The 23,824-nt window shown below is 41.8% G+C and overlaps 1 protein-coding gene across 7 annotated transcripts in view; it reads right to left on the bottom strand.

Moving 5' to 3' along the window:
* The window catches only part of LOC311061945 (sodium bicarbonate cotransporter 3-like), a 77,362-nt gene that overhangs the window by 6,120 nt on the left and 47,418 nt on the right, over nt 1–23,824 (bottom strand). For 4 of the 7 annotated variants that reach the window (XM_084080660.1, XM_084080662.1, XM_084080666.1 and 1 more), the window contains 16 exons: nt 23,555–23,712; nt 20,540–20,627; nt 20,246–20,392; nt 19,457–19,563; nt 14,451–14,625; nt 11,676–11,809; nt 10,688–10,933; nt 9,769–9,874; nt 9,163–9,324; nt 7,925–8,038; nt 6,352–6,513; nt 5,838–6,089; nt 5,110–5,178; nt 3,002–3,175; nt 2,757–2,900; nt 2,461–2,561 (listed from right to left, as the gene is read on the bottom strand). In XM_084080660.1, coding sequence (XP_083936786.1) covers nt 2,461–2,561; nt 2,757–2,900; nt 3,002–3,175; nt 5,110–5,178; nt 5,838–6,089; nt 6,352–6,513; nt 7,925–8,038; nt 9,163–9,324; nt 9,769–9,874; nt 10,688–10,933; nt 11,676–11,809; nt 14,451–14,625; nt 19,457–19,563; nt 20,246–20,392; nt 20,540–20,627; nt 23,555–23,712 — 2,339 coding nt within the window. Of the gene's footprint in view, nt 1–707; nt 766–2,460; nt 2,562–2,756; nt 2,901–3,001; nt 3,176–5,109; nt 5,179–5,837; nt 6,090–6,351; nt 6,514–7,924; nt 8,039–9,162; nt 9,325–9,768; nt 9,875–10,687; nt 10,934–11,675; nt 11,810–14,450; nt 14,626–19,456; nt 19,564–20,245; nt 20,393–20,539; nt 20,628–23,554; nt 23,713–23,824 lie in introns of all 7 variants that reach the window. The other 3 variants (XM_084080661.1, XM_084080664.1, XM_084080663.1) reach the window with 3 other exon arrangements.

Genomic DNA, 23,824 nt, shown 5'->3' with positions numbered 1-23,824 from the left:
AGATCACTCAGTGAGGATCAGGGCAGGACCCTGGCATGCATAGAAATGCTTACAGTTAAAGAAAAATATAATATATATATTATTACACACACACACACAGTATAAAAATATGTATAATACAACCGATTTTCATCATAGATGAGGCACTGATTTTCATCATTTAATTCTCACACAAGCACATACTGTAGTTAATTCTGCTAGCGTAACTTTGGTTTCACATTGGCCATTTCTGTCTGCAGTAAGCATATTTGTTCCACAGTTAGCTATTGTACGATTACTGTATTTTGATTTTAAAGAGGGTTGTAAGAAAAACAAAAATAAAGTTGCTTTCACACTTTGTCGCTGACCATTATGGAAATACTTTACAATGGACTTATTTCCAGTGTATCATTCTCTGTGTTAACCCACTGCATAGAAGTGTATTTCAACTATGCAATAGATTACTGCTTCCACAGCATTACTGTGTACACATACTGTAGTTAAACACCACACGTCAATAAACAGGCTCAGACATTATAATGAGCGTTACCACCATTATACCACGTTAATTAGCACCAAACACAACACACAGAGCGCTTGTGGTTCTTTGAGCCAAACGGTCCGATCTTAATAAGGCGAGAGGTGACGGTTTGGGCCATGCGCTCACCGTTACCTCAGTAAAAGTCACTAATTGGGGGTTAAAGTTCAAACACGTGGGACACACCCACCCCTACCGCCTCCGCTTCCATGGGCCCGATGTGAGTCACTATTCCTATTCTGTACGATCTGTCAGGATAAACATAATAACACACACAGCTGACCACTGATGTAATGCTAACAGATAAACAACTGTTATTAAAGCTAAGTATAATGTGTACATTAGCATGTTATGTTTTAAATTCTAACTAGTTGATGTACAGTACGTAAGTTCTTTAACAACAAAATTGTAAATATGTATTTGTTTCTTAACAAAGAAACATTGTTGCACCTAAGAAATTATACAATTTTGGGATGACTTGATGAAATGTGCTACAACTATTGAATAGCTAGCATACTAATAATAATACGTGCTCTGCTCCCTCTGCCTGGAATGAACTTTTTATCAGGTTTTTATTACTTCATCTGATTTTAAAGCTCAGGTTATAGGCATGTGATGGGAGAATTCAATGTTTCACAGTAGTAACAATTATTAATACATTATTACACATTATTTACTTCTTTAACATGGCCTTCCCAGTAACTGCCCCCATCCCAATTGTTTGCCTTTTATGTTCTTGTCTTTCTGTTTCTTGTATATTTGTCTTTTTCTCCTTATTCTGCCATTCAGCCATGTCTTGCTTCAAAAAGGGATCTGATTTTAAGTGACTACCTGGCAAAATACATTACAATGATGATTTACTGTTGTAGAGCAGTGGTTCTCAACCGTTTCACCTTTCAGGCTGTGACCCCCCAAAATAATCATATTTGAACTTGGGACCCCCAAAAAATAATCATATTTGAACTTGGAACCCCCCAAAATAATCATATTTGAACTGGGGACCCCCCAAAATAATCATATTTGTACTGGGGACCCCCCCAAAAATAATCATATTTTAATTGGGGACCCCCCACCCTGACAAACACTTGTAATTGTAAGCATTACATTTAGTTTGACTCGGTTCCACAGATAAATATTCTGAAAATCACTCACTTTGCGAGGTGTTGTGAGCTTGTAGATCGGCTATTTTCAAATGTTTGCCTCTTTCTTATATGATTTGACAATTTGGCCAATGTTTTCTAGTATAGTACAGTGATTATGTTGATAACCTTTGATGCAGTAATTGTCTTTTTCTTTTCTTTCTTTTTTTTTTAGGTATTAAGAAGGTCTTAAAAGTCCTTAAATTGTCACTTCACCACTGTCATCTGGGGCCCCCCCAAAATCATGTAGGGACCCCCCTGGGGGTCCCGACCCACAGGTTGAGAACCACTGTTGTAGGGTACAACACTAAAACGTTCTGTGGCAATTGAAGAGCTAATCATATAAGATTCACATGTGTATTATATTGTAAGATAAGAACAATGACGCAAACAGTACTGTATAAACAGTGCATTAGGCTACTGTATCTGTAAGGGATATATACAGTCAGGCAGTCCTGTCTCACTGTAAGGGTTTATTTTCCAATAATTACCACCTTACTGTATATTATCCCACTTATTACACAGCTTCTTAGAAGCTAAATCAATTTGACAGTAAATATCGATTAAACAATAGTAGTTTATGCTTCCAACAACGTAAACAGAGCAGGGCAGCAGGTTGCATGTTCTCCTAGCCTGGTGACACAAGGTTACTGTTATCCAGAAACAGCAGAATGCTGTGATTGACCAAACCAGAACACAGTATTCAATAATAATGTGTAATAAATCACTGGCAATTGTCAATGCACTTCAAGTGAAGTGTTACCATGTGAGTTTGTGTGTACACCAGTGAGGACAAGCGCTTACCTTCCTGACAGTGATTTAACTGGGATGCTGAGTCTGTTTGGGTCAGCGTAGCAAACGTTCACCGCAGTAGCATGGTCCTCGTGCAGTCTGCAGTCTTCCTCCTGGGGCAGCAACACAACAGGAGGGATTAGTACAACACAATGAGCTCAGATGGTAACTAAAATCAGCCTATTTACAATGAAGTAAACAATGAAGTAAATGTCATGACACGGCATGAGATTGTCACATGAAAACCCATGCATTCAATTTAGTCTCAGAGACAGAAAACATGAAGGAGGTTGCTGTTTGTCTTTCACCACTACCAGCTTCTCTCGCTCTTTCTTCTTCTTGTCGTCCTGTTTCTTCTTCTTGCTTTCAGGCATTAGGTCGTCCAGCCAGCTCAGCTCTCTTTTGGTGAAGAAGAGGTCGAGAAGTTTCCGAATGAACACCAACGCTAGAACCTACAGAACACGAGAGAGCTGTAACAAGATTCCAAATGATCTTTTCAAACTGATGATATTATTCGTATGTTTTGAAACATTTATTCTGAGTGTTCACTTACCATCATAGGGAACACCACAGCTGCGGCAGAGGCCTTGATGACCCACAGCAGAATCAGACAGGTCAGCTGGACCAAAGTGAAGACATGGACCTTCCACAGAGGAACGTAGCGCAGGTAGATCAGATCTGACTGGTGCTTGGCAGGCATTCCGAACAGCTTGATACGGTCAAAGAACTGTCAAAAACAGAGGTGGATTTAGGCTTTGTTCAGACTGCAGGTATATCTAATTTGTTTCTCAAATATGATCTTTAGGACTGACTGTTCACAATGTTATTGGCAAGTGATCAGATTGGATTAGTGTATTCAGAAAAGTATAAATCAGGCTTTAGTGTCAGTGCCCAGACTGACACATCTTTAGAAATCATTTCACACATTTCAAGCCAACTAGGAATGTGGTTCAAATCTAACTTGCAAAAATCCTTTGAAATCTGTTTCCTTGCTGATAAAAAAAGATATGATTCCAATCTGGATAGGCCAAAACTTTTACTTGGGCCGCTAGTGTAAACTCAGCATTTAGCCTGCAGTATACTCCAAGTGAAGTTGAATTTTGTTCGGCTTTGGCAGGTCAATAAGAACAAATTAACGTCAATTACGGTGCAAACAAACTAAACCATTGCCTTGCCGAAGTTCATTTTGGCAGTTCTTGCACCTCCAAAATCTTCTAACTACTTGAACATCACTGCAGAGACACCAATGTGAACATTGTGTGTGATTTGTCGGACACTCAATGTGCATTTGATTTATATAATTTAATTTCAGTGCTCTGCCAGCAACATACCATGGACAGCTTTGAAGAAAGGTTGTCTGAGGTGCTACACAACCTGACGGCAGTTCATTAACGGAGAGAGATGGCACACATTTTGTGCACTGCGTGTGTTGCCAGAAATGGCTAAATCTTTGACATGAACATCTAAGCATGTCGGAGGTTGATGTTAACACATTGACCGCCATAGGTTAATATCATAATGTACTCACCAGTGCCAACGTTTTATTGTTGTTTTTTGTTTTTTTCACGTCGCCATAAACCTTGTTAAAATCCTTAAAATTGAGCCGTGCACTGTTTGTAAACATCGCAGACATCTGCCTGCTTCTACCACTGAAGAACGCATGTCAAACGGTGCCTCCACGTTGTAGTTAGAACGGTTTATGTTAAACAGTGATCGACGAGGAGAAGAAAACAACAAGGAGAAAATTGAGTTTCAGTTTCGTCATTAGAATGAGGGCTGACGGCATCGGCAAAACCGGAATCCCAAATAAGGGCTTTCCGGTGGTGTTACAATGAAATGGTCCGTGTAGAAAATTGAAAAAAGTTTTTTTTTCCCGAAAAAATGGAAAAAGCACCACGGCCCGTAGGCTACGGGATCGGCGCTTTACAGTTGGATTTATCGGCCCGTAGGCTACGGGCCCGGCGGGTAGAGTGTTAACAGCAGAGATCCGTGTTAAAATCACCTTTCTAGAACACGTTATAGCCTTCATCAGCAACAACGGCTTTAGGCTGAAATGTGTTTGTCCTTGACTACTGCTGGGCACTTATAATAATCATTAAAGCTACATTTGTGAATTCGGACTATTCTTTATGTCTTTGTTTTCAAGTCTGCCTTTTGCGTTGAACATTCCAGTTTTTTCTATATTCAGCATCAGTTTCAGTAAAAAAAAAGAATATCAGAAAGATCAAACAAACTGCAAAAGTGCATTATGCAAAAAAAAGAAAAGCTGGTTCTTGAAAACTGAACGAGCTACTGAGTGTAATTTGTGGTTGGCGGTCAAAGGGACCGTATGTCAAAACGCTGTAAGGCATAGAACAGGTGCATTGTGTGACCGCTGGATAAAGCCGCTGCTCAGTCAAGAGAATCAATATTGAAAAGGGGTGAAAGGAAAAGGTTAAAGAATGAGAGGAAGAGAGACTTTAATGACACATTCAAGTCAGGAAACACATTTATCAAACGGTCTGAATAGCTCTTAGTTGGAAACCCTCAAAGATTTTGAATTACGAGGGGAAAGCTTATCGTTACTACCAATACACACAGCATTCCTTTCAATCACAGACTCTTATCTCTTACTGAGTCCATGATGTTAGCTTCAAAAAGGTCCACAGAACACAATCTTACTTGAATGCCTTTGAGTGACGAGACGCCCATGTAGAGAAACACTCCATACAAAACTGGCATAGGAATGAACTGGGGAGAAAAAAGGAAAGAACCAATGACCACATAATGTTCTTAACCAGGGAGGGGGGGGGTTAGTGAAGGGAGAGTGTACAAAAAAAAGGAAATGCATGTCAGGATTCGGGATGTGTACTGTATGTGGGTGATCATGGATGTATACGTGCATGTGTTTTGCACACAATGCAGGCAAAAAACTGTGTATGTTCTTACACTGTAAGCCAAATTGCTTAACAAAATAGGTTGCTCTGATGAAAAAAAAAAAAAACATTTGTTCACAAAAATAAATAGTGTTGGAACTTTGCTTTAACATTTTTCTTTTTACTAAAACCTTGTACAGCTCGTCCAAATTGTATGCATAATTCTTATCTGTTGCTTATGTGCTCTATGATCGAGGAACCACGAGTAGCGATTTCATTCACTCTCATCAATCTCATATGACAAAACAGGTCTCTCAAGAGCAAAGAAGCAACAGATAAAGATGATTTACAATATGTGGCCTTGACCACTATACAACACAAGGTTGAGTACTAGGTAACTATACTGTACAACCCATGGTCATTGCAGTTAGGCATTTACGTTGGTAACACTTTTACCCTGAGGTCCTTCTGCACTACAAGCACTACAACAGCAGAATAAATCTATTCTCATCTCATTCTTTTCCCACATCTCACCTTGAGCGCTGAGGTCATGAAAACAGAGCAGCCCATGAGGACAAAGATCATGAACCCGGTGACCCTCTGCTCCCGGATTCCCAGGAACTTGGGCTGCTCCCCCGGGGCCGAGCAGCCAGACTCCACTTTCAGGCTGTTGACGTGGGAGATGGAGAGGACGGTGGCGGCCACAAACCAGGGCAGGCCCATGATGGAGCACACGCCCAACATGATGGCCACTATCAGCAGGTCCAGGTGGTAACCACAGCCTTTCTGTAAGACATCAAGAGACACGGACACAATGGAAGGCGGTGAATTCAAGTGTGCTACGCTTGTAGCTGACCAGATAATTGATTCTGGCTGGGGACTGTTCCCTTTCTTTTCTCTCTCTGTCCCTCTACCATCTAAACTTCAATTTCATCCTTATAATCTTTCTCAACTTGTTTATCTTATTAGTATATCTTTTTGCATTTGCTTTATGGTCTGCTCTATTGAAAGCACCCAGAGTGCATCTCCAGCCAGAGTGTGTCCTGACCTTGAGTTTGTGCTCCTTTCGGTTGATGATGACAGCAGTGATCTGTTGGTCCATGAAGATGAGGATAGTGCAGAGCAGAGCAGGAAGTACTGCCACCAGCAGAGTCCACCAGGGGTTTCCTCCTAGTGGGTCCATCAACCAACCACGGTTCTTAGAAGTAGGCTGGAAGGAAAGATATACAGTACATATCATCCCATTTTGACCTGTTACACCTACAGTATATGTTGTTATACCTTTCAAGCTGGTAACGCCTCAGAGTAATTGTAGTTGTCACAATATATATATATATGTATATATATATATATGGCAAAATGTATTATTTGACAGCCATGGACGCGTTAATGCGTCAAATTCTGCCAAGGCTTTCCTTGCCAACAACAAGTTTGGATGAGTTTTTGTTTTCAGTGGTTTTCCACTAGATGGCGCTGTTACCTATCCTATGGATGATGCTTTCACTGCCTGATGGGGGGGTTGGGGGGGGGGGGGGGGGGGTAAAAGGACTGAGAGGGTGATAGGCTTGTGCTGATTGAATGGCTGCATAATGCTGAGGGCCGGAACTCCCTCCTCACACTGCCAGAGAATCCCAGCAGGACTACCATTTCTTTCAGGGCAGCACCTCATTCACAGTATGTTAATCTATTTACTCAAAGTGTTGATTATATACTATAGTTTCGGCATCTTTGTTAATAAATTCTATACACTGACCTTTATGTCAGTTATATATTTGTGATATTGCACCCCCGTGAAACTGTTGTGTTTAGCTCATCTCTCTCATACGCCTGCTGCCAGAGTTGAAATGTGTTCAACGTTTTACACATGGAAATGTTTACTGTACATCTTAGCCATGATGCAAAAATATCAAGCTTACAAAAGACGACCATGAAAGACTGAAAACTAAAGAACTAAACCACCTTTCTATTGTGATTTATCAATGCTCTTTGTCATAACCTGTACACTATAATAACCCAGCTATCTCTCACACACAGCTGCAATATAATAAACAAGCTCTATGACAGCATATTAGACTGAGCGATGGAACGTTCAGTAGACCATGAAATGCATCCCATATATCACACACAGAAAGCAGCTCATTCCAAATCTATCATTCTACCATCGTAAGTAAATGAATGAATATGCTTTAACCACTTCAACCCTTTATAAACGTCTCTAACAAGGGTCCCCCCCAGGGGTCTGTAGGCCTACTTGGGCTCGTCATTTTTTCCCTCTACACCAAATATCTTTGCTGAAAATAGGCGGTCACGACGTGTCGCATTGTGACCCATTGTGAGCTTGTAGATCTGCTACAAGCTAGTTGTTTGCCTATCATGACATGCCCAGAGTAGGGATACTAGGGTTCATGTATCTGGCATAAAGCTTATCAGATTAAAAAAAATATCTAATTCCATATTTATTCCATAAGATATCATATTATAGATTCATACTATTGACAACAAAAATCATTATTACAACCTTCTTACCTTCACCTTTTATCGCATCTCACTAGTAGGGGCTAAAATGACTAGCATTGGGCTGGTGTTCATTTACAGCTAATACAGCAAAACGGTCCTCTTACCTCAAAACGGTCTGGGACGTTGAGTTTTGGACTAGGTATTCCCATCAGGTAGTCGATCAGCACCATGACCATTATTGTGATGAACACAGCAAAGTCACTGATGGTAGATCGCACCTGCACAACACAGTAAAAAAAAGCAGCACATTATTTAAAAATGTTTTGCAGTTACACACAGGGGGAGCTGTCAAGTACAACGTAGACCAGGGACCTCATAACCATTGTGCAAGCACAAAATGGGTCTTGAAGTTGATTCTGATTCTTTGTGCACACATAAAACTTTAAAATGGACTCCAAACACATTTTTATAAATGAGGCCGCTGGTGTTGGCCTCTCAGCAGATTCAGACAGTAATTGCAGTGCAATGTTCCAACAGTGCTCACATTATATGAGAACAACACCTGCACGCAGCAGGCCTTGATGACTCAGGAAGGCTGAAATTGTGTGGAATTAAGTGTGAAGAACATTTATTTACAGCTGATTGCTCATGCATGCTAATGATGGATGCATTTATATGACGAGGAGGAGAGTGAGAGACAATGTTATATTTTGGAATTTTAAAGCAACATTTCTTTGATTCTTGGTGATTTCTTTAGGGTCAGACAATTATGAAAGAACCCTAGTCTCCTAACCTCAAAAACACTGTATATACTTTGTTGACCAGTGTCCCCCAGGGATCTGTACTTGGCCCCCTCCTTTTCCCTCTACACCAAATCTCTTCACTGAAAATAGCCATTCTACAAACTCACAACGCATCAGATTGCGACACGTTGTTAGCTTGTGGATCTACTAGTTTTTACAAATTCTCGCCTATTTTCAAAAAATGTTCACCTATTATGACATGGCCAGAATAGGGATGACAGGGTGGATGTTGTCTAGCTAGCACAATGCTTCCCCCATCCCGCCTGTAATTCGGATGTTCTGAAAATGAGTAATAATCCAGTCATCCAGTAATTTCCCAACTTTTATTTCGTCTGTGCAGTCACGTAAATAACTGGAAAATAAATGAGTCGAAACAAAGCTAGCTTGAGTAAACCTTTTTTGCTCTTCTCAATGTTTGCTGGGTGGAATTACAGACCATCTGGAGCAGTGGTTCCCAAACAGTGTGACATTTAGTGAATATCACACAGCGTGACGCGACATGTTGTGAGCTTGTAGATAGGCTCTCACACACACACACACACACACACACACACACACACACACACACACACACACACACACACACACACCCTTCTCACCTTGGTGGGGAAGTACCTCTCGAACTTGAACTGCTTGAGGAAGGAGGACAGGAAGAAGGTGGTGAAGAAGAGGATGATGGACCAGAAGAGAACATCAGGGATGTAAGGACCGTGGTGACCACAAGCCGAACCCACAAACTCCCCATGGAGCTCCTTACATGCCTGCCAACGATAAGGGAACAGACAGACCAGTCACTGAACGGCGAGTAGGAGGAGCTGTGATAGAAGTAACGTCAGTAGTGGTAGGAAAGGGTTTGCTTTCACTTTTGTGTGAATAAGTGTATTACTTTATACTCTTGAGTATGTACAAAATGTTTGGTTACGTTTGCACACACTCAAGAGTTACAAATGGATACACTGGGGATTTTACTCTGAGAGTTTTGAGACTATGCTCAGTGAGTGGTTGTGTATCCAATATGACCTGTCAAAATACAATATGACAGAATATGTTTGTGTTTCCTGTCGTACAGGAAGTTGGTTGGTGATCTGCACACCGGCTAGTCTCTCGAGCCAGACTGTTGGCTCACACAATTTTTTGCGGTTTACAGACTCTATATAGGATTCAGAGATTGTGGGAATAGTTGTCTGTCTTGAAAGACTACTCACCGACACACTGAGCCTGTCCCAGGGTATGGAGTCTGGCGTGTAACCTGAATGGTTCCAGGTCTGGATTAACTTGTCTGAAACGTTGGCTGGCGGAGAACACTGACACCTGAGGTCCACAGGTCAAAAAAAGATTAGTATATACCAGCAACTGAATGATTCACTCTGGCCAAAGACCACTCTTGCCGTACGTAGCCATACGTTTCTAATCACATGACCCCCACAAATACATTCAACTTGAACTCATTCATTTAATCACATGAACCCTAGCATCCCTACTCCTGGGCATGTCATCACAGGTGAAAATTTGTCACCACACAAATAGCCGATCTACAAGCTCACAAAGCATCTTTACATAGTAATCAACAGGAAGGTACATTTTGATGTTATATATAGTCAGAAACAGCTTTGTTTGTATTTTGTTTTGTGCTAAAAGAGTGACTTTGAGAGCCGTTTCAGCGTACAATGGAAGCCAATGCAACGCTATTTTTAGATAATTTAATTTCTGCACAACGGAGCGATTTATGTCGCCAACTGGACTAGTTACATCATGACAAGGTAACTACACTGGCAAACACAGAAGAGGGAGCGCACACCTGTGTTGATGAGGTGCTGACCACAGCAGGTAATAGTATTGAAAAAGGATGAGGTCGCACAGCTCTTAGCCGCTGGTGTTGGCCTCTCAGCAGATTCAGACAGTAATTGAGGTCGCACAGCTCTTAGCCACGATTCCTCAGGATTTTAAAACCCTGAGGAAGACTTCATTGTCGAAACGTTGGTTTCTTTTAATAAACTTTTGCATCGTGGCTAAGAGCTGTGCGGCCTCATCCTTTTTTCAATAAGTTAACTACACTACCTAAACCTCTACCAAAGGGTTCCACTGCATGAAGAACATAATCCCCGGGGCTGGGGATGGACGTACGAGTAGAAGGTGAGGTTCTCCAGGCTGTTGTGCGTGTTGACAGGGTAGTGTTCACCCAGGTGGAACAGCTTCTCCAGGGCCTCGTAGATGAAGATGATGCAGATGAGGGCGGCGAAGGCCTCCTCTGTGAAGCGGGTGATGTAGCACACCAGAGAGCTGGCGTCCGTGGCCACCAGGACCAGACACAGGAAGGCCGTCCACAGTCCAATACTGGTCCGCAGGGAGAGGTAGGACAGCTCGTAGTCACTGTAGGAGGGGGGAGAAATTGAGTCATCAAAATAATAACTAGTTTTTACAAGAATGAACTGGCCAAGAGGCAGATAAGTTACACGATTTCTCCCATACACACACACACACACACACACACACACACACACACACACACACACACACGAGACCTAGCTAGGAGGATATTACAACACAGAGCACAGCCAATAGGGGCTACACTTGAGTGATTACCAAACAAGACTCTTGCTCATGGTAGGACATTTAAATCTTTTTTTATGCTCTTGGCCTTTTTGCCGCTCCTTTATCTCATCTTGCTATCTGGCTGGCAATTCTTTTTATCTGTTGTGTTTTAATTGTCTGTTCTGTGTTTTTATGACTGCTGTAATTGTCATGGCGGCTGAATTCTCCTCATGAGATCAATTAAAGTTCTATCCTATCCTATCCAAGTGCCCATGAATTATTTTGACCTCCTCAACTCTTCTGTGGGGTAGACTAGCAACGTGGTTCTCAAAACAAATTCATGTCAAGGATGTTAAAATGATTGTGATGCTGTATTAACACATTTTGCTGGGGACCCCCTGGAACTTGTAAATAGTTGTTAATAATGTACATTTTTCTACTACTACTGTTGCACCAACCTCACCAAGACAAATTCCTGTACAAACATAAATGTCCAAAATAATTTCAGTAGTTTCAGTAATACTGTCGTTGCAGAAGTCTGCCACCAGGGGGCCACACAGTGAAGGTAGAGAGTACTCACACACAGAACTTGAAGAGGATCTTCTCAAAGACCAGGACCGGCCCTGTGCTCCCCAGGATGGTGAGAGGCTGACCTGCGAACAGCGAGTAGGCCACTCCTGTCAGGGACGCTCCGAACAGAGACTCTATGGCGCTCTGCAGACCAGGGAGGGGGAGAGGGGGAGAAACAGCGGAGTGAGAGCGGGAAGAGGAGGAGGTGGAGGAGAACCCAAACAAAGGAGAGACCAGAGATCAGGAGAGACTGAGGGAGAAAGGAGAAAGGTGTGGAAAGGTCTGGAAGAATGCACATTCAGGGGTCTAAAGCCTTAAAACTGAAATAAATAAGATTTAAAAAATTGACATGTTTCAAACCATACAAATAGTAGTAGTAAAAAACATAGTAAGTTTTAATTATAATATTTTAGATATTTTAGACGGTGGAAATGTTACTTCCAGATTATTATGGTTAGATGCTGCATTTATTTTCTCCACATATATTTGGAATCACAAGATGTTTATTTTATTAGAGGTATAGCACATTTTCTGCCCTGTCAGCTCATCAGTGAGTTTACTCAGACACATCATACACCCCAACGCCCTGACGCTGGCTGTACAAACAGTCCCTGGCCTAATAAAGACATCTCGGGTACAGTGTGTTCATATGTGTGTGTGTGTGTGTGTGTGTGTGTGTGTGTGTGTGTGTGTGTGTGTGTGTGTGAGAGAGAGAGAGAGAGAGAGAGAGAGAGATGCCTTTGTGTCAGTGTGCATAGATAGTTTGTGAGTATCAGTATTAGTGAGTGAGTGAGTATGGAAATGTTATGGAGTTAATGTGCATTTGTGTAAAGTGAGTGCATGAATGTGTGTGTGTGCGTGCGTGTACTTGTAATTGTAGTTGTGTAAGCAATAAAGGTCAGTGAGAGCACACAGACTGTAGAGACTCCTAGACGTGTGTGCATGCGTGTCTGAATAGATGCTGGGCCTGGTGTAATATAACCAACACTTCCTACAGTGGATCAGTGAGTAAAGAATCTGTGGTAAAATCACTGTTCCATCGCTGCATATCATGTATAGAGTGCTGGAACAGTGATTTTTTACCACGGATCGCCACTGTTTGTTTACAAACAGACACGCTTTGACATAATTGGATTTTTCCATTTCTGGCAACAGACACAGTAGACGAAGTGTGTGCCATGTCTCTCCATTAAGTAATTGCCATCTGGTTGTGTTTGCAGTCCCTCAGAGAGGGATTATAGACAGGGTCCCCACACATTTTTAGCAATGAATTTCCAAAACTTTTCCAAAACTTTTCCAGAATATTTAGCCCAATTTCCAGGCCTATATAACAATCATTCGGCGCAATAATGTGTCTCTTACTCCTATGTAGAATGCCCAAAGATAGGCAGTGTAGCAAAAATAAAGTTTGAGACATACATTAGGCTGCCGTCACACAGCCCGTTCGGCGAAAAACTACTTATGTTACATATTTCGTGTAATATTATTCATGTTTATGAAAATGTTTTGTTTTAACAAAATCAATAGCCAAAAACAATGCATAGCCAAATATTTTTCCAGGACCCTTGATAAATTCCAGGACCTTTGATGATGTTTGATCAATTTCAAACCTTTTCCAGTACTGGATTTTTTTTTTTTTAATTTCAAAATATTTCCAGGAATTTCATGACCGTGGGGACCCTGTATAGAGGTTGGTACCTCCTAACCTCCTTACTTTCTTCCAAGCGGTACGTTACCGGCAGATTGAGTTCATGACAAATCCCACACAATGTTCACATTGGTTTCTGCAGTGATGTTCAGCTAGTTAGAAATTCTTGGATGTGTAAAAACTGCAGTGCAGAAACAAACTCCAGCAAGGCATCCGAAATTATGTCATATCGTTTTTAATGACCTGCCGAACTTCGTTTGCGCAAGGACTATGCTGCAGCTTTAACCACTTAAACACTACTATGTATATACTAAGTTGACTGGAGTCCCCAAGGGGTATATATTAGGCCCATTCCCGTTTGCACTCAGCACTACATATCTTTGCCTTGACTAGCCTATCTACAAGCTCACAACGCGTTGCGATGCAACATGTGAGCTTGTAGATGGGCTATTTTCATCCGAAGAGGGATGCTAGGGTTCATGTGTTTAAGACATTGCTTTGCAAGCACCGTCCCTATTATTGAGACCCTCGTCTGTCAGGTCACACCTCAAAAAAGGCCTCTGCTTCTAGCCGACAATGCCTCAATGTTTCAGTCTCGGGTGTTTAATTCAGTCTCGGGTGGTAAAGCAATGTTGATATTGCTGTGTCTGAGATTGTTATCTCTACTAAGAGTAACAGTTAACATTGCAGAGAGGACACAGGCCTGGTATTGGCGAATGATGGTAAGATAAACACATACATATTTTAAGAGACATGTCTTTTGTTAGGTAGCACTGCCTTTTACTGTAGCATAGCTGAGCAGAATGCCTAATTAATCACTTTCAACAGGGCCTCCCTATTTTGGGCATGTCCTTATCCTTATAGGCAATACAAAAATAACCGAATGTCATACATTTTCAAAATTGTGATAAAAAATGTGATATATTGTCACTCAAAATTCAGAGATGCTCACACACAAATGCAAACAGGTACTTTTTCATAATTCATGAGTTTTCACACACAAGCGTGCGAACACACACACACATTAATGACAGGAAAATTGTCCCCACAATGTCTATTCTACTATACTTGTGGGAACATTTAGCCCTCAAAAGTATAGCAATACAAGTACACACACACGGCTCTGTCCTGACTCACAATGTTCCCCTTGGTGGCCTCCCCCAGCAGGCCTCCGAAGGTGATGACAGGTGACATGCAGGCACAGTAGAGGAACAGGATGGATGCCAGACACTGCAGGCTGAACGAGTCTCTGATGTCACTCCAGTAGAACGGAAGCTTCCTCTTCACGTCCTGATACAAGCCTCCGAATATCCTGAAGACACCAAACATCATTGAATCACTCAATCTCACGGCAAAAAGGTACGTTGGACACAAAACAGACCATGTCACACAACATTTCCGCTCCTTGTGCTGCCTGTATGAGTCAGTGACATCCGGGAACGCATCTACAAATGTCTTCAGGTTTCTGAAAAACTAGGGTTGTCCGATATTGGCTTTTTTACCGATAACCGATATACCGATATTGTCCAACTCTTAATTACCGATACCGATATCAACCGATACCGATATATGCGGGGATTATTGTGATTAGGGTAAGCTCAAATTTCATATCACACACACCATATACAGTAAGAACTCCTGTAACTTATTTATAAAGCAAAAAAAAAAAAAAAAAAAAAAAAATTTTTTTTTTTTTTCAAAAACCGATACCGATATTTTCCCGATATCAATTTTTATGCTAATATCGGCCGATAATATCGGGAGGCCGATAATATCGGACATCCCTATGAAAAACCTATGTTGCTATATCAGTGGTGCTCAAACCTTTTCATGTCAAGGACCTTGGAAAGGAAATTGTGTATGTGTAATGTATTTGGCCGCGCACCCCCGTCTCAAAATATTTTGTTCCAGGGACCCCCAGAAGCAAAGATTTGAGTTACAAATTTTCACAAATTTTTCAAAGAGAAAAGAATTGCAGATCTAGAAGCAAATGGCCTAGAAGTAGCCTAACAAATGCAATCACATTGCTGACCTACTATGACTCCTGGTTGAGGAGTGGAATGACATATGCCACAGCAACATGTGAGCAGGATGGTGAGCCGCCCAGCCGTTATGGCTGCATATCGTCACTGTCCGGCAGAAAACTAGTCTGGACAGTTCAGAAACCTGCTAACCTGCCTAGCAATGACATCATCAATAGGCAGGTCTGGTCATTACGAACAACGCAAGAACAATGGCTTCTATTTCAGCATGCCAACTTCCAGTAATAGAAAGGCTGTATTTTCTATTCGCTTGGAATCCCCATTGATGATGTCATTGGTAGGCAGATTTCTGAAATGTCTAATGAAACGCAGAGTGAGTAGACGGAAATGGTGCCATCTTGTAATGAACATTAGCAAGGAACAATTACATGAAGATAAGGTTGAAAATGGGTGAAGTGGTCCTTTAATGGTGGCTGCAGGATGAGAACTCTATCAGGGTTTATATGGGTTTACTCACTGGGTTTATATGCCTGGGGTAGACAAAGTACTCAACCCCAGTACTTGAAACAAAGCATAGATACTCCTGGTCAAATGCTACTCAACTACAAATTGCACTGTCAAATTTAATTGAGTTAAAGTACTGGAGCACATGCCTTAAAAAAAAAAACCTAAGTATTCAAAAGTACAAATTACTTTTTCTTTTTAATATCAATGCATTGCTCCATGAACATTTTGACATTCCCCCCCAAAATAGTGAAAATAGCCGATCTACAAGCTTTTGATGTGAGCTTGTAGAAATGCTAATTAAATTTTTGGTATTTTTGGAAACTTTCTGGATAATCCTTGGGGAAAATGTCAAAATGTTAATAGAGCAATGCATTGAGTGGTGGCTAGTTCATAATGTACTCCCTAGAATTTATAGTGGAGTCCAAAGTACAATATTTGTCTTTGAAATGTAGTGGAGTGAAAGTATCAAAGTATCCAAAAATACAAATACTCAAGTAAAGTAGAGATACTCAAAAGATTGACTTAAGTGCAGTACTCACTACTCAAGTAAATGTACTTCATTACTGTACACCATTGGCACTGACGCACAATACAGAGAACTTAATTCACACCCTGCATGCAGCATCACCCTATCTCACACAAAGCAGTGGGTGTTTCTATTTTTTTCCCTCTAAATCCACTTCTCGCCTCATGATGTCTTCCCTACAGCGAGGCTCTAACTTTCAATCCTTTCACCTCTCTCCCTCCCTCCTTGCCCTTCATTCCTTCCTTTCTTTCAATCTCTCTGTTCCCCACCAGCTCCCTGCAAGCATGTGGCTTTTTATAGCCATGGAGGGGAGAGAGGTTCTTTAAATAATGTAGTGCTACCCCCACCCCTACCACGGTGTGCGCGAGTGTGTGTGTGTGTGTGTGTGTGTGTGTGTGTGTGTGTGTGTGTGTGTGTGTGTGTGTGTGTGTGTGTGTGTGTGTGTGTGTGTGTGTGTGTGTGTGTGTGTGTGTGTGTGTGTGTGTGTAGGAGAGGTCTCTTTAATAAACTCTACTAGCAGGGTGGTCAGGGCTCCAGAGACTCAGGAGGAGTTCCAATAAACGTCAGTATTCTATATGTAGAAACAATTACTTAAAGCAATGATTCCCAACCCTTTTCATTTCAAGGACCCCCACTTTGAAATGATTTAGGCCACAGACCCCCATTTGAGACAATTCTTATCTCCTGAGTGCCAATTTAACTCTGAGTGTACAAAATTGTACAACTTTGTACACTCTTGAATTAACAGGCCTGTAAGAGTCCATTTGTGCTCTACCTATGTATAATTTAGCTAGGGAACCCCTGGAATCCCCTCAAGGACTCCTTGGGGTCCCTAGACCCCACGACGAGAACCAGTGATCTAAAGTCTGCTAAGCCTGGAAGGAGATATAGCAGTGTCATTATAAATAGAAATGTACGTTTCTAGGGGCCGCAGCGTGTACGTTTCTAGGGGCCGCAGCGTGTACGTTTCTGGCACCCTGGCCTGACAGCGTGTCGCGGGTTCGAGTCCCGATCCCGACGACCTTTGCGGCGTGTCACTCCCCATCTCTCTACCCATTTCCTGTCAGTCTTCTGTCCTATAAATAAAAGGCATAAAAGCCCCCCCCCCCCCCCCCCCCCCCCCCGCAAAAAAAAAAAAAGTTTTTAAACAGGCACGCCTATATGGAGACAGACGTGACCATGACTTGATAAATTACCAGTATAAAATGGTTAATTTCACGCATTTCCATACAAGCTAGGGAATCATCAAGGATGGCATACGCTCTCTCTGCATACATGCTTAATAGCCTTTTAAGATAATTAAATAGCTTCATAGAACACAGAGCTAACACTGTGGCGAGGGCTGCAACTATTGATGATTCTCTTAGCAACACATGGAAAAAATGTATTACATTTTAGCCTTTGCATAAGCCTGCAAGGTCGTCGAGGCTAGGGCAAGTGCTACGGGCTAAGGTGGGGTCTGAAGAGGTGAGTCTTCAGATTACGGCGGAAGATTGGAAGAGTCTGCAGTTCTACAGTAATTGCAATGGGGAGTTTGTTTGGGAGCCAGAAGGGAGAAAGAGTCTGGTACGTGAGGAGCGTTGTCCCGGATGTTTTAGCGAGGATTCTGACAGCTTCCCTGTGTTAGCTGATCTGAGTGAGTGGGAGGGGTTGTAGGGTTGGATCAGGCTTTGAAGACATGGGGGTGCCATACCTTTGGTTGCTTTGTAGGCCAACATCAGCGTTTTGTACTCTACTCTGTGCGGGCAGTATCTGGGAGCCAATGGAGGGAGCGGAGAAGGGGGGAGACATGTGAACATTTTGGCTGGTTGAAGACCAAGCATGCTGCGGCATTCTGGAGCATTTGGAGAGGCTTAAGAGCACATGCCGGGAGGCCAGTAAGGAGAGAGTTACAGTAGTCAAGTTTTGATATGACTGATTTCTGGATAAGGAGCTGGGCTGACTCCTGGGTGAGGAAGGGTCTGATCCTTCGAATATTATAGAGTGTAAACCAACAGGATCGAGTGACCGCTGCAATGTGTGCCTTGAATGAGAGCTGACTGGGTCACTTTCAATTGACGTCAACTCATCTCGTCATGTTCCATCTTACTTCATCTCATCATCATATCAATTTACAGTACTGTATGTCATCTCATCTTGTCATCATGTTTATCTTAGTTAATCTAATCTTGTCATCATATGTTAACTTATGTCAGTATGTCATCTCATTTTGTCATGTCATGTCATCTTAGTTCATCTGTTCTTGCCATCATAATGATCTTATTTCATCTCATCTTGTCATCATATATCAACTTATGTCATCGCGCACGCGCGTGTGTGTCCGTGTCTGCTGCTAATCCCGCCTACTACTCGGTCGATCAGAGTCATATTTCTTGTGCACGCTGACAGCGGGGCAAGGACCTCAATTCTGAAATACTTTGCAACTCTGTCAACGGAATTTTATGAATTTCTAATCGTAGAACAATCGTCCTTCCAGGCTTTGTGATAAGCACCCGGCCAGGCTAGTCAATTCTAATGCTCCTGTCACTGTGTTTTTACGAGATCGGAACGTGTATGTCATCTCAACCTCATCATACGTTATTTTATGTTATGTAATCCCAATTTATCATCATGTTATATCTCAACTGATCATCTGATCTCATCCGTCATATCATCTGAATTTATTCTTGTGTTATCTTGTTATGTAAACTCAATGTCTTATTTCACGTCAACTTATCGTCTCGTTATCTAATGTCAACTTATATTATCTACGTCAGTGTTTCCCAAACTTTTGAGCTCGAGACCCAAAAGGGAAGATTGATGTCTCCCCGGGACCCAAACGAGTCAAAATAGCCGATCTACAAGCTCACAATGCGTCACGCGTTGTGAGCGTGTAGATCTGCTACTTTCACTACTTCTTCAAAGTTTTTATTGTATTATTATTTATGACATTTCTTAGAGTTTTGTATTTAGTTATGAAATAATGTTGAAATGATAATAATTAAAAAACTAAATGTAGGAAACAAAAAAGGGGATATTTACTCGCGACCCACAAAAATGGGTCCGCGACCCAGTGTTTGGGAACCAGTGATCTACGTTATGTCATCTCATCTTCATTGTATTTTCTGTGATGTCCAAGTGTTCCTCACCTTCCTGTCCTCTGTAGTTCAGGTCCTGAATGGGGGTCCTCGTCTTTTTCCAGGTCCCCAGTAGGAGAGACTGAGCCATTGGGCTGAGTCGGCCTTTTCCTCTTCATCTGAATAACACATAGCAGGAGGGATTTCAAACTACGTTCATGGACTGTTTCAGTGCCTTGCTCTATTGTATATTGTAGGCCGGCATTGTGCAGCACCAATTTGTGAATGAAACCATGACTTGCTTAAAGGCAGGGTAAGTGATTTTCTTTGCTTAAAACAAGTGCTATATTATAGCATAGCTCTATATAGAGCTATATAAAACATAGCTCTATATTCTGATAGTACTCATTGCAGAGTGTCTTGTTCAGTCTCCATGTCTCTCCAGCTCTTTATTAAACAGAAAATGCATTTTCAGGTCAAGATACCAATTTTATCCAATCAGGATAGAGAACTGTAAGTGATGACACAAAGAAATGAGAAATGAGCAGACATTGGAACTGGAACACTATAATAATTAAGCTGATAAATGGGTACTCTCTCCTGATTGGCTGAAATGTTGTCATCTACCTGAAAATGTATTTTCTGTTTATTAAAGAGATGGAGAGACGGGGAGACCCCTGTTATTGAACAAACACTCTACAGCAATAATTACTATCAGAAGTGTTTTAACTTACCCTATACCATTAATACACTGTTAAATGTTTTATTCTGTTATGTGTTATTGTGTTGTGTTGCTAAAACTTTATTAAAAATGTAATGGCGTGTATGATTACATTATCTGTGATAGAGAGAGATCCTGACCTGAGATGGGACATTCTTGGGGGGTTCGATGCGTATTGTGGGGTCCCACTCTCCAGGGGGCAGTACAGTCACCTGGTCAAGAAACTCGTCTATTCCAGACAGCAGATCCTGTCGGTCTTTGGCCTTATATGCCACATCATGGAAAATCTACACATGAGGAAACATAAATATGACGACATAACTAGCAAGCAACCTACAGTTATGAGTGAGGGTCATTTCACACACGTTAGAAATAACAAAAAGACACTGGCTACTGGTCTGTGTGTGGGTTGAGCTCCCATCTGAATGACTCACCTCATCGGTCATGAGTGTAGCCATAGACCTGCCAATTTCATGGTACTGGGGGCCTTTACCATGAGGCCCTAGCAGCAAGAATAGAAACCTGCAGATCACAGCGGACACAGGAATTCATTAAGCAAGCAATGCTGTGTCTGCTCACACAGGAAGATCTCTGAGCTTTCACTGTAGGACATGGTTTGGACAACACAAAATTTCCACTAGATGCTAGGTTTCAAATAATTTCGATTTTTTTTTTGTAAAGAATATTGTCAGGGAATGTATTTTCACAATCATTTCGCATAAGAAATGACTGTTACAACAGAATAAATTCAGGAGAGAGAAAAGGGACACACAGTCCCTTGTTGATCCAAGTTGATCCAAATATAAATCAGATTATCTGTTGATTTCAAGTGTTAGATGAAACGCCTGACCGCTTACTAATGGGTTTAGATGGGAGAAACAAATGAACACAGAGAGGTGCTGTTTAGACGTAATAGACCGTACAGACAGGAAATGCTGCACAGACCCCAATTAGTAATGAATGAGTTGGAGGGAGGTTTTGGCAATTCACCATCAATGATACTTTATATCCAAAAATATAAATGAACTGTCGTTTTTAAAATGCTACTGGAAAAGGGCTCATCAGTAGATGACTGGATAGTGTGTTGCGTTGATCACATAATTTCAACATCCGCAGTTTGATTCTGGCTCTCTGTCCTCAATTTCTTGTCTCTCTACTCTATTAATCTAAATAAAAAGCAAAAAGAGAACAACTAGGTAGTTACAGGTCTTGGGATTGGTTAATACTGTAGCGTTAACCACTTAATCCCTATATACTTAGTAGACTGGGGGCCCCCAGGGCTCTATCACTAGGTACACTCCTTTTTGCCCTCAACATCACATTGCTTAGCCCAAAATAGCCGATCTGTGAGCTTGTAGAGCTGCTATCTTTGCAGAATGTTTGCCCCAGAATGGGGATGCTAGGGTTCATGTGGTCAAGAGATTGCTCTAATGGCTTTAAGGCACACTTGTTAAAGTTAAGAATGTCTAATGTCTGAATGCTTGAGATTGAGTTAGGTACATCCATGTACCTAATAATAATAAGTCCAGATGTGAACTTGGGCTGTCTCTGCACCACAAGCCAAAGAAAATTCCTTGCATGTGCTGTAACTCGTACTTGTACTAAATTGTCATCAAATAATCTTTCTCAAATATTTTTTCGCAGTTTACTGTAACAATCGCCCTTTTACTCAAAGGGGAAATTATTAACTAAAGGAAATTACAACAGGATCGGCAGGTTTTTGAGTACTTTATTTACTCTAAGCCACAAAAATAATAATTCTCGAATCAAAGGCAAATAATAACAATACACCTCTTGGTTTTAACTACTGTCCCTACCTCTGTCCCTAACAAACAAAAGAAATAAACAGACAAATCAACAATCAACAATTATTTCATGTACTCTTTCCCCAACCCAAATAAACCCACTGTCTTTTGTAACTCCGCGGATCACAGTTCAAATATAAACAATAAACAAACACGCACACGCAGTATTAGGAAGTCCGCTACGGTACCAACGCTACTTAATTAAATAATAAATAGCCCCCCGTGACGGTCCTCTTCTGGCCGCGCTTCCGTGTTCCTTAATCCAAATGAAATGAAACGTCGTCCGCGACGACAGTCGAAATAATAATAATAATAAGTTCGGGGTACCCCTGTATTTGTAATCCACAAAGAAATGTGACGCTCGGTTTGGTCTCACCGGCCTCGGCTCCTCACTCCAATCCCGACCGGCGTCTTGAACCCAGAACCGCAGCGCTCGAGTCCCACGGCACGGCAGCAACGTTAGGTCCAGTGGGCTCGACTGTTCTTTGTTGTTGGCTGCAGTTTACGGTCTCGTTTAAACTTTGTTTACTAAACGGTGTATACTGGCGCCTCGGAGATCTCCGCTTTCCACCCGTCCTCTCTGGTACACGGTTTGTTTGTTTGATCTCCCCTCCCCCCGTGTCACACCCTCTATTAGTAAAGTCGGGTGGCACAAATCATTCAATCACCCACTGATCAGACCCATTACCCCTCACGTGAATAGGAAATGTCCACATATATCTCACAGTGTCAAGCATGTCACATATCAATCAGATATAATAACGTGCATAAGTACATCAGATGTTACATATCAAACAGATATAATAACACCCCTAGATCAAGCAGATAAATATAATAAATATAATGTGCATTTGTCACATTACTATAACTGCAAAAGTGTTTTAATTCAAGAACAGATGGTTGTTAATATACAGAAAATGATTTAATACATTCTTTCATAAATTATTTTTTAATGGCAACCTTTTGCTAGCCTGGAAAACAGACGAATCTGCCAGAACACAAAAAAAAGCCCTGGGCAGATTAAGGTCAAAGTTCAAGGTCACACTCAAGGACAAGTCGAATGTATTCATATAGAGGCATATTATATATATAGAGCAGATCTAGACCATACTCTTAAATTTACAGAGATCCAGCAATTCCTCCATGAGGAAGCACATGCATGGTGGGGCCCTTTTAATGGGAAGAAAACTCAAACAGAACCTGGCTCTAGATGGGTGGCCATCTGCCTTGACCGGTTGGGGGATGGAGGCAGAGAGCGTGAGAAACAGCGCGCGAGCGAGAGAGCGAGAGAGAGAGATACAGCAAGCAATAATAACAACAAGGTCAAGGTTGGAATGAATCCGTTATCATAGGAACAGGGGGACATAGAATGAGAGTTGGTGTCCAGGTGTGTTTATTTCCTCTGTTATTCTTCATCACATTATTAGATAGTAGAAACTGAGGGCAGAAAGGGGGAAGGACATGCAACACAGGTGTCTAGCCGGAATCAAACAGGGGACGTTGTGATTATGTGGTCGATGCGCTATCCGGTTGTCTACCGCCATATGCCCCTTGTTATCCAATTCTAAGTCAATGTAATTGTTTTCACAAATGGCTGCCATGTGATTTTTGGAGCTGAATGAGCCCTGGGTGTGTTTGTTGTACCTGGTGGGTACAGGGACCTCGGTAAGGCCGGTGATGAGCACAGCTGGGGACAGACGAACGAAGGCGATGATGGGCTTCTCCAGGAAGTCGACCTCCCCCACCAGGACGTTGGACGCCTCGGCACCCGGCGGGATTTTCTTCATGAAGTTCATGTCCACCTGAAAACACCCCCCAGAAGGAGAAAGATCGACTTGAAATTCATTACAGCAGGCGTCCGGATAACACAGGGGTAAGGTGGCTGCCCACCACCATGGAGACTGGGGTTCGATT

Source organism: Gymnoscopelus microlampas (assembly GCF_963454915.1).
Source record: "Gymnoscopelus microlampas genome assembly, chromosome: 15".
NCBI lineage: Eukaryota > Metazoa > Chordata > Actinopteri > Myctophiformes > Myctophidae > Gymnoscopelus > Gymnoscopelus microlampas.
Note: the sequence above shows the minus strand (reverse complement) of the source record. Positions and strands in the feature narration are given on the sequence as shown.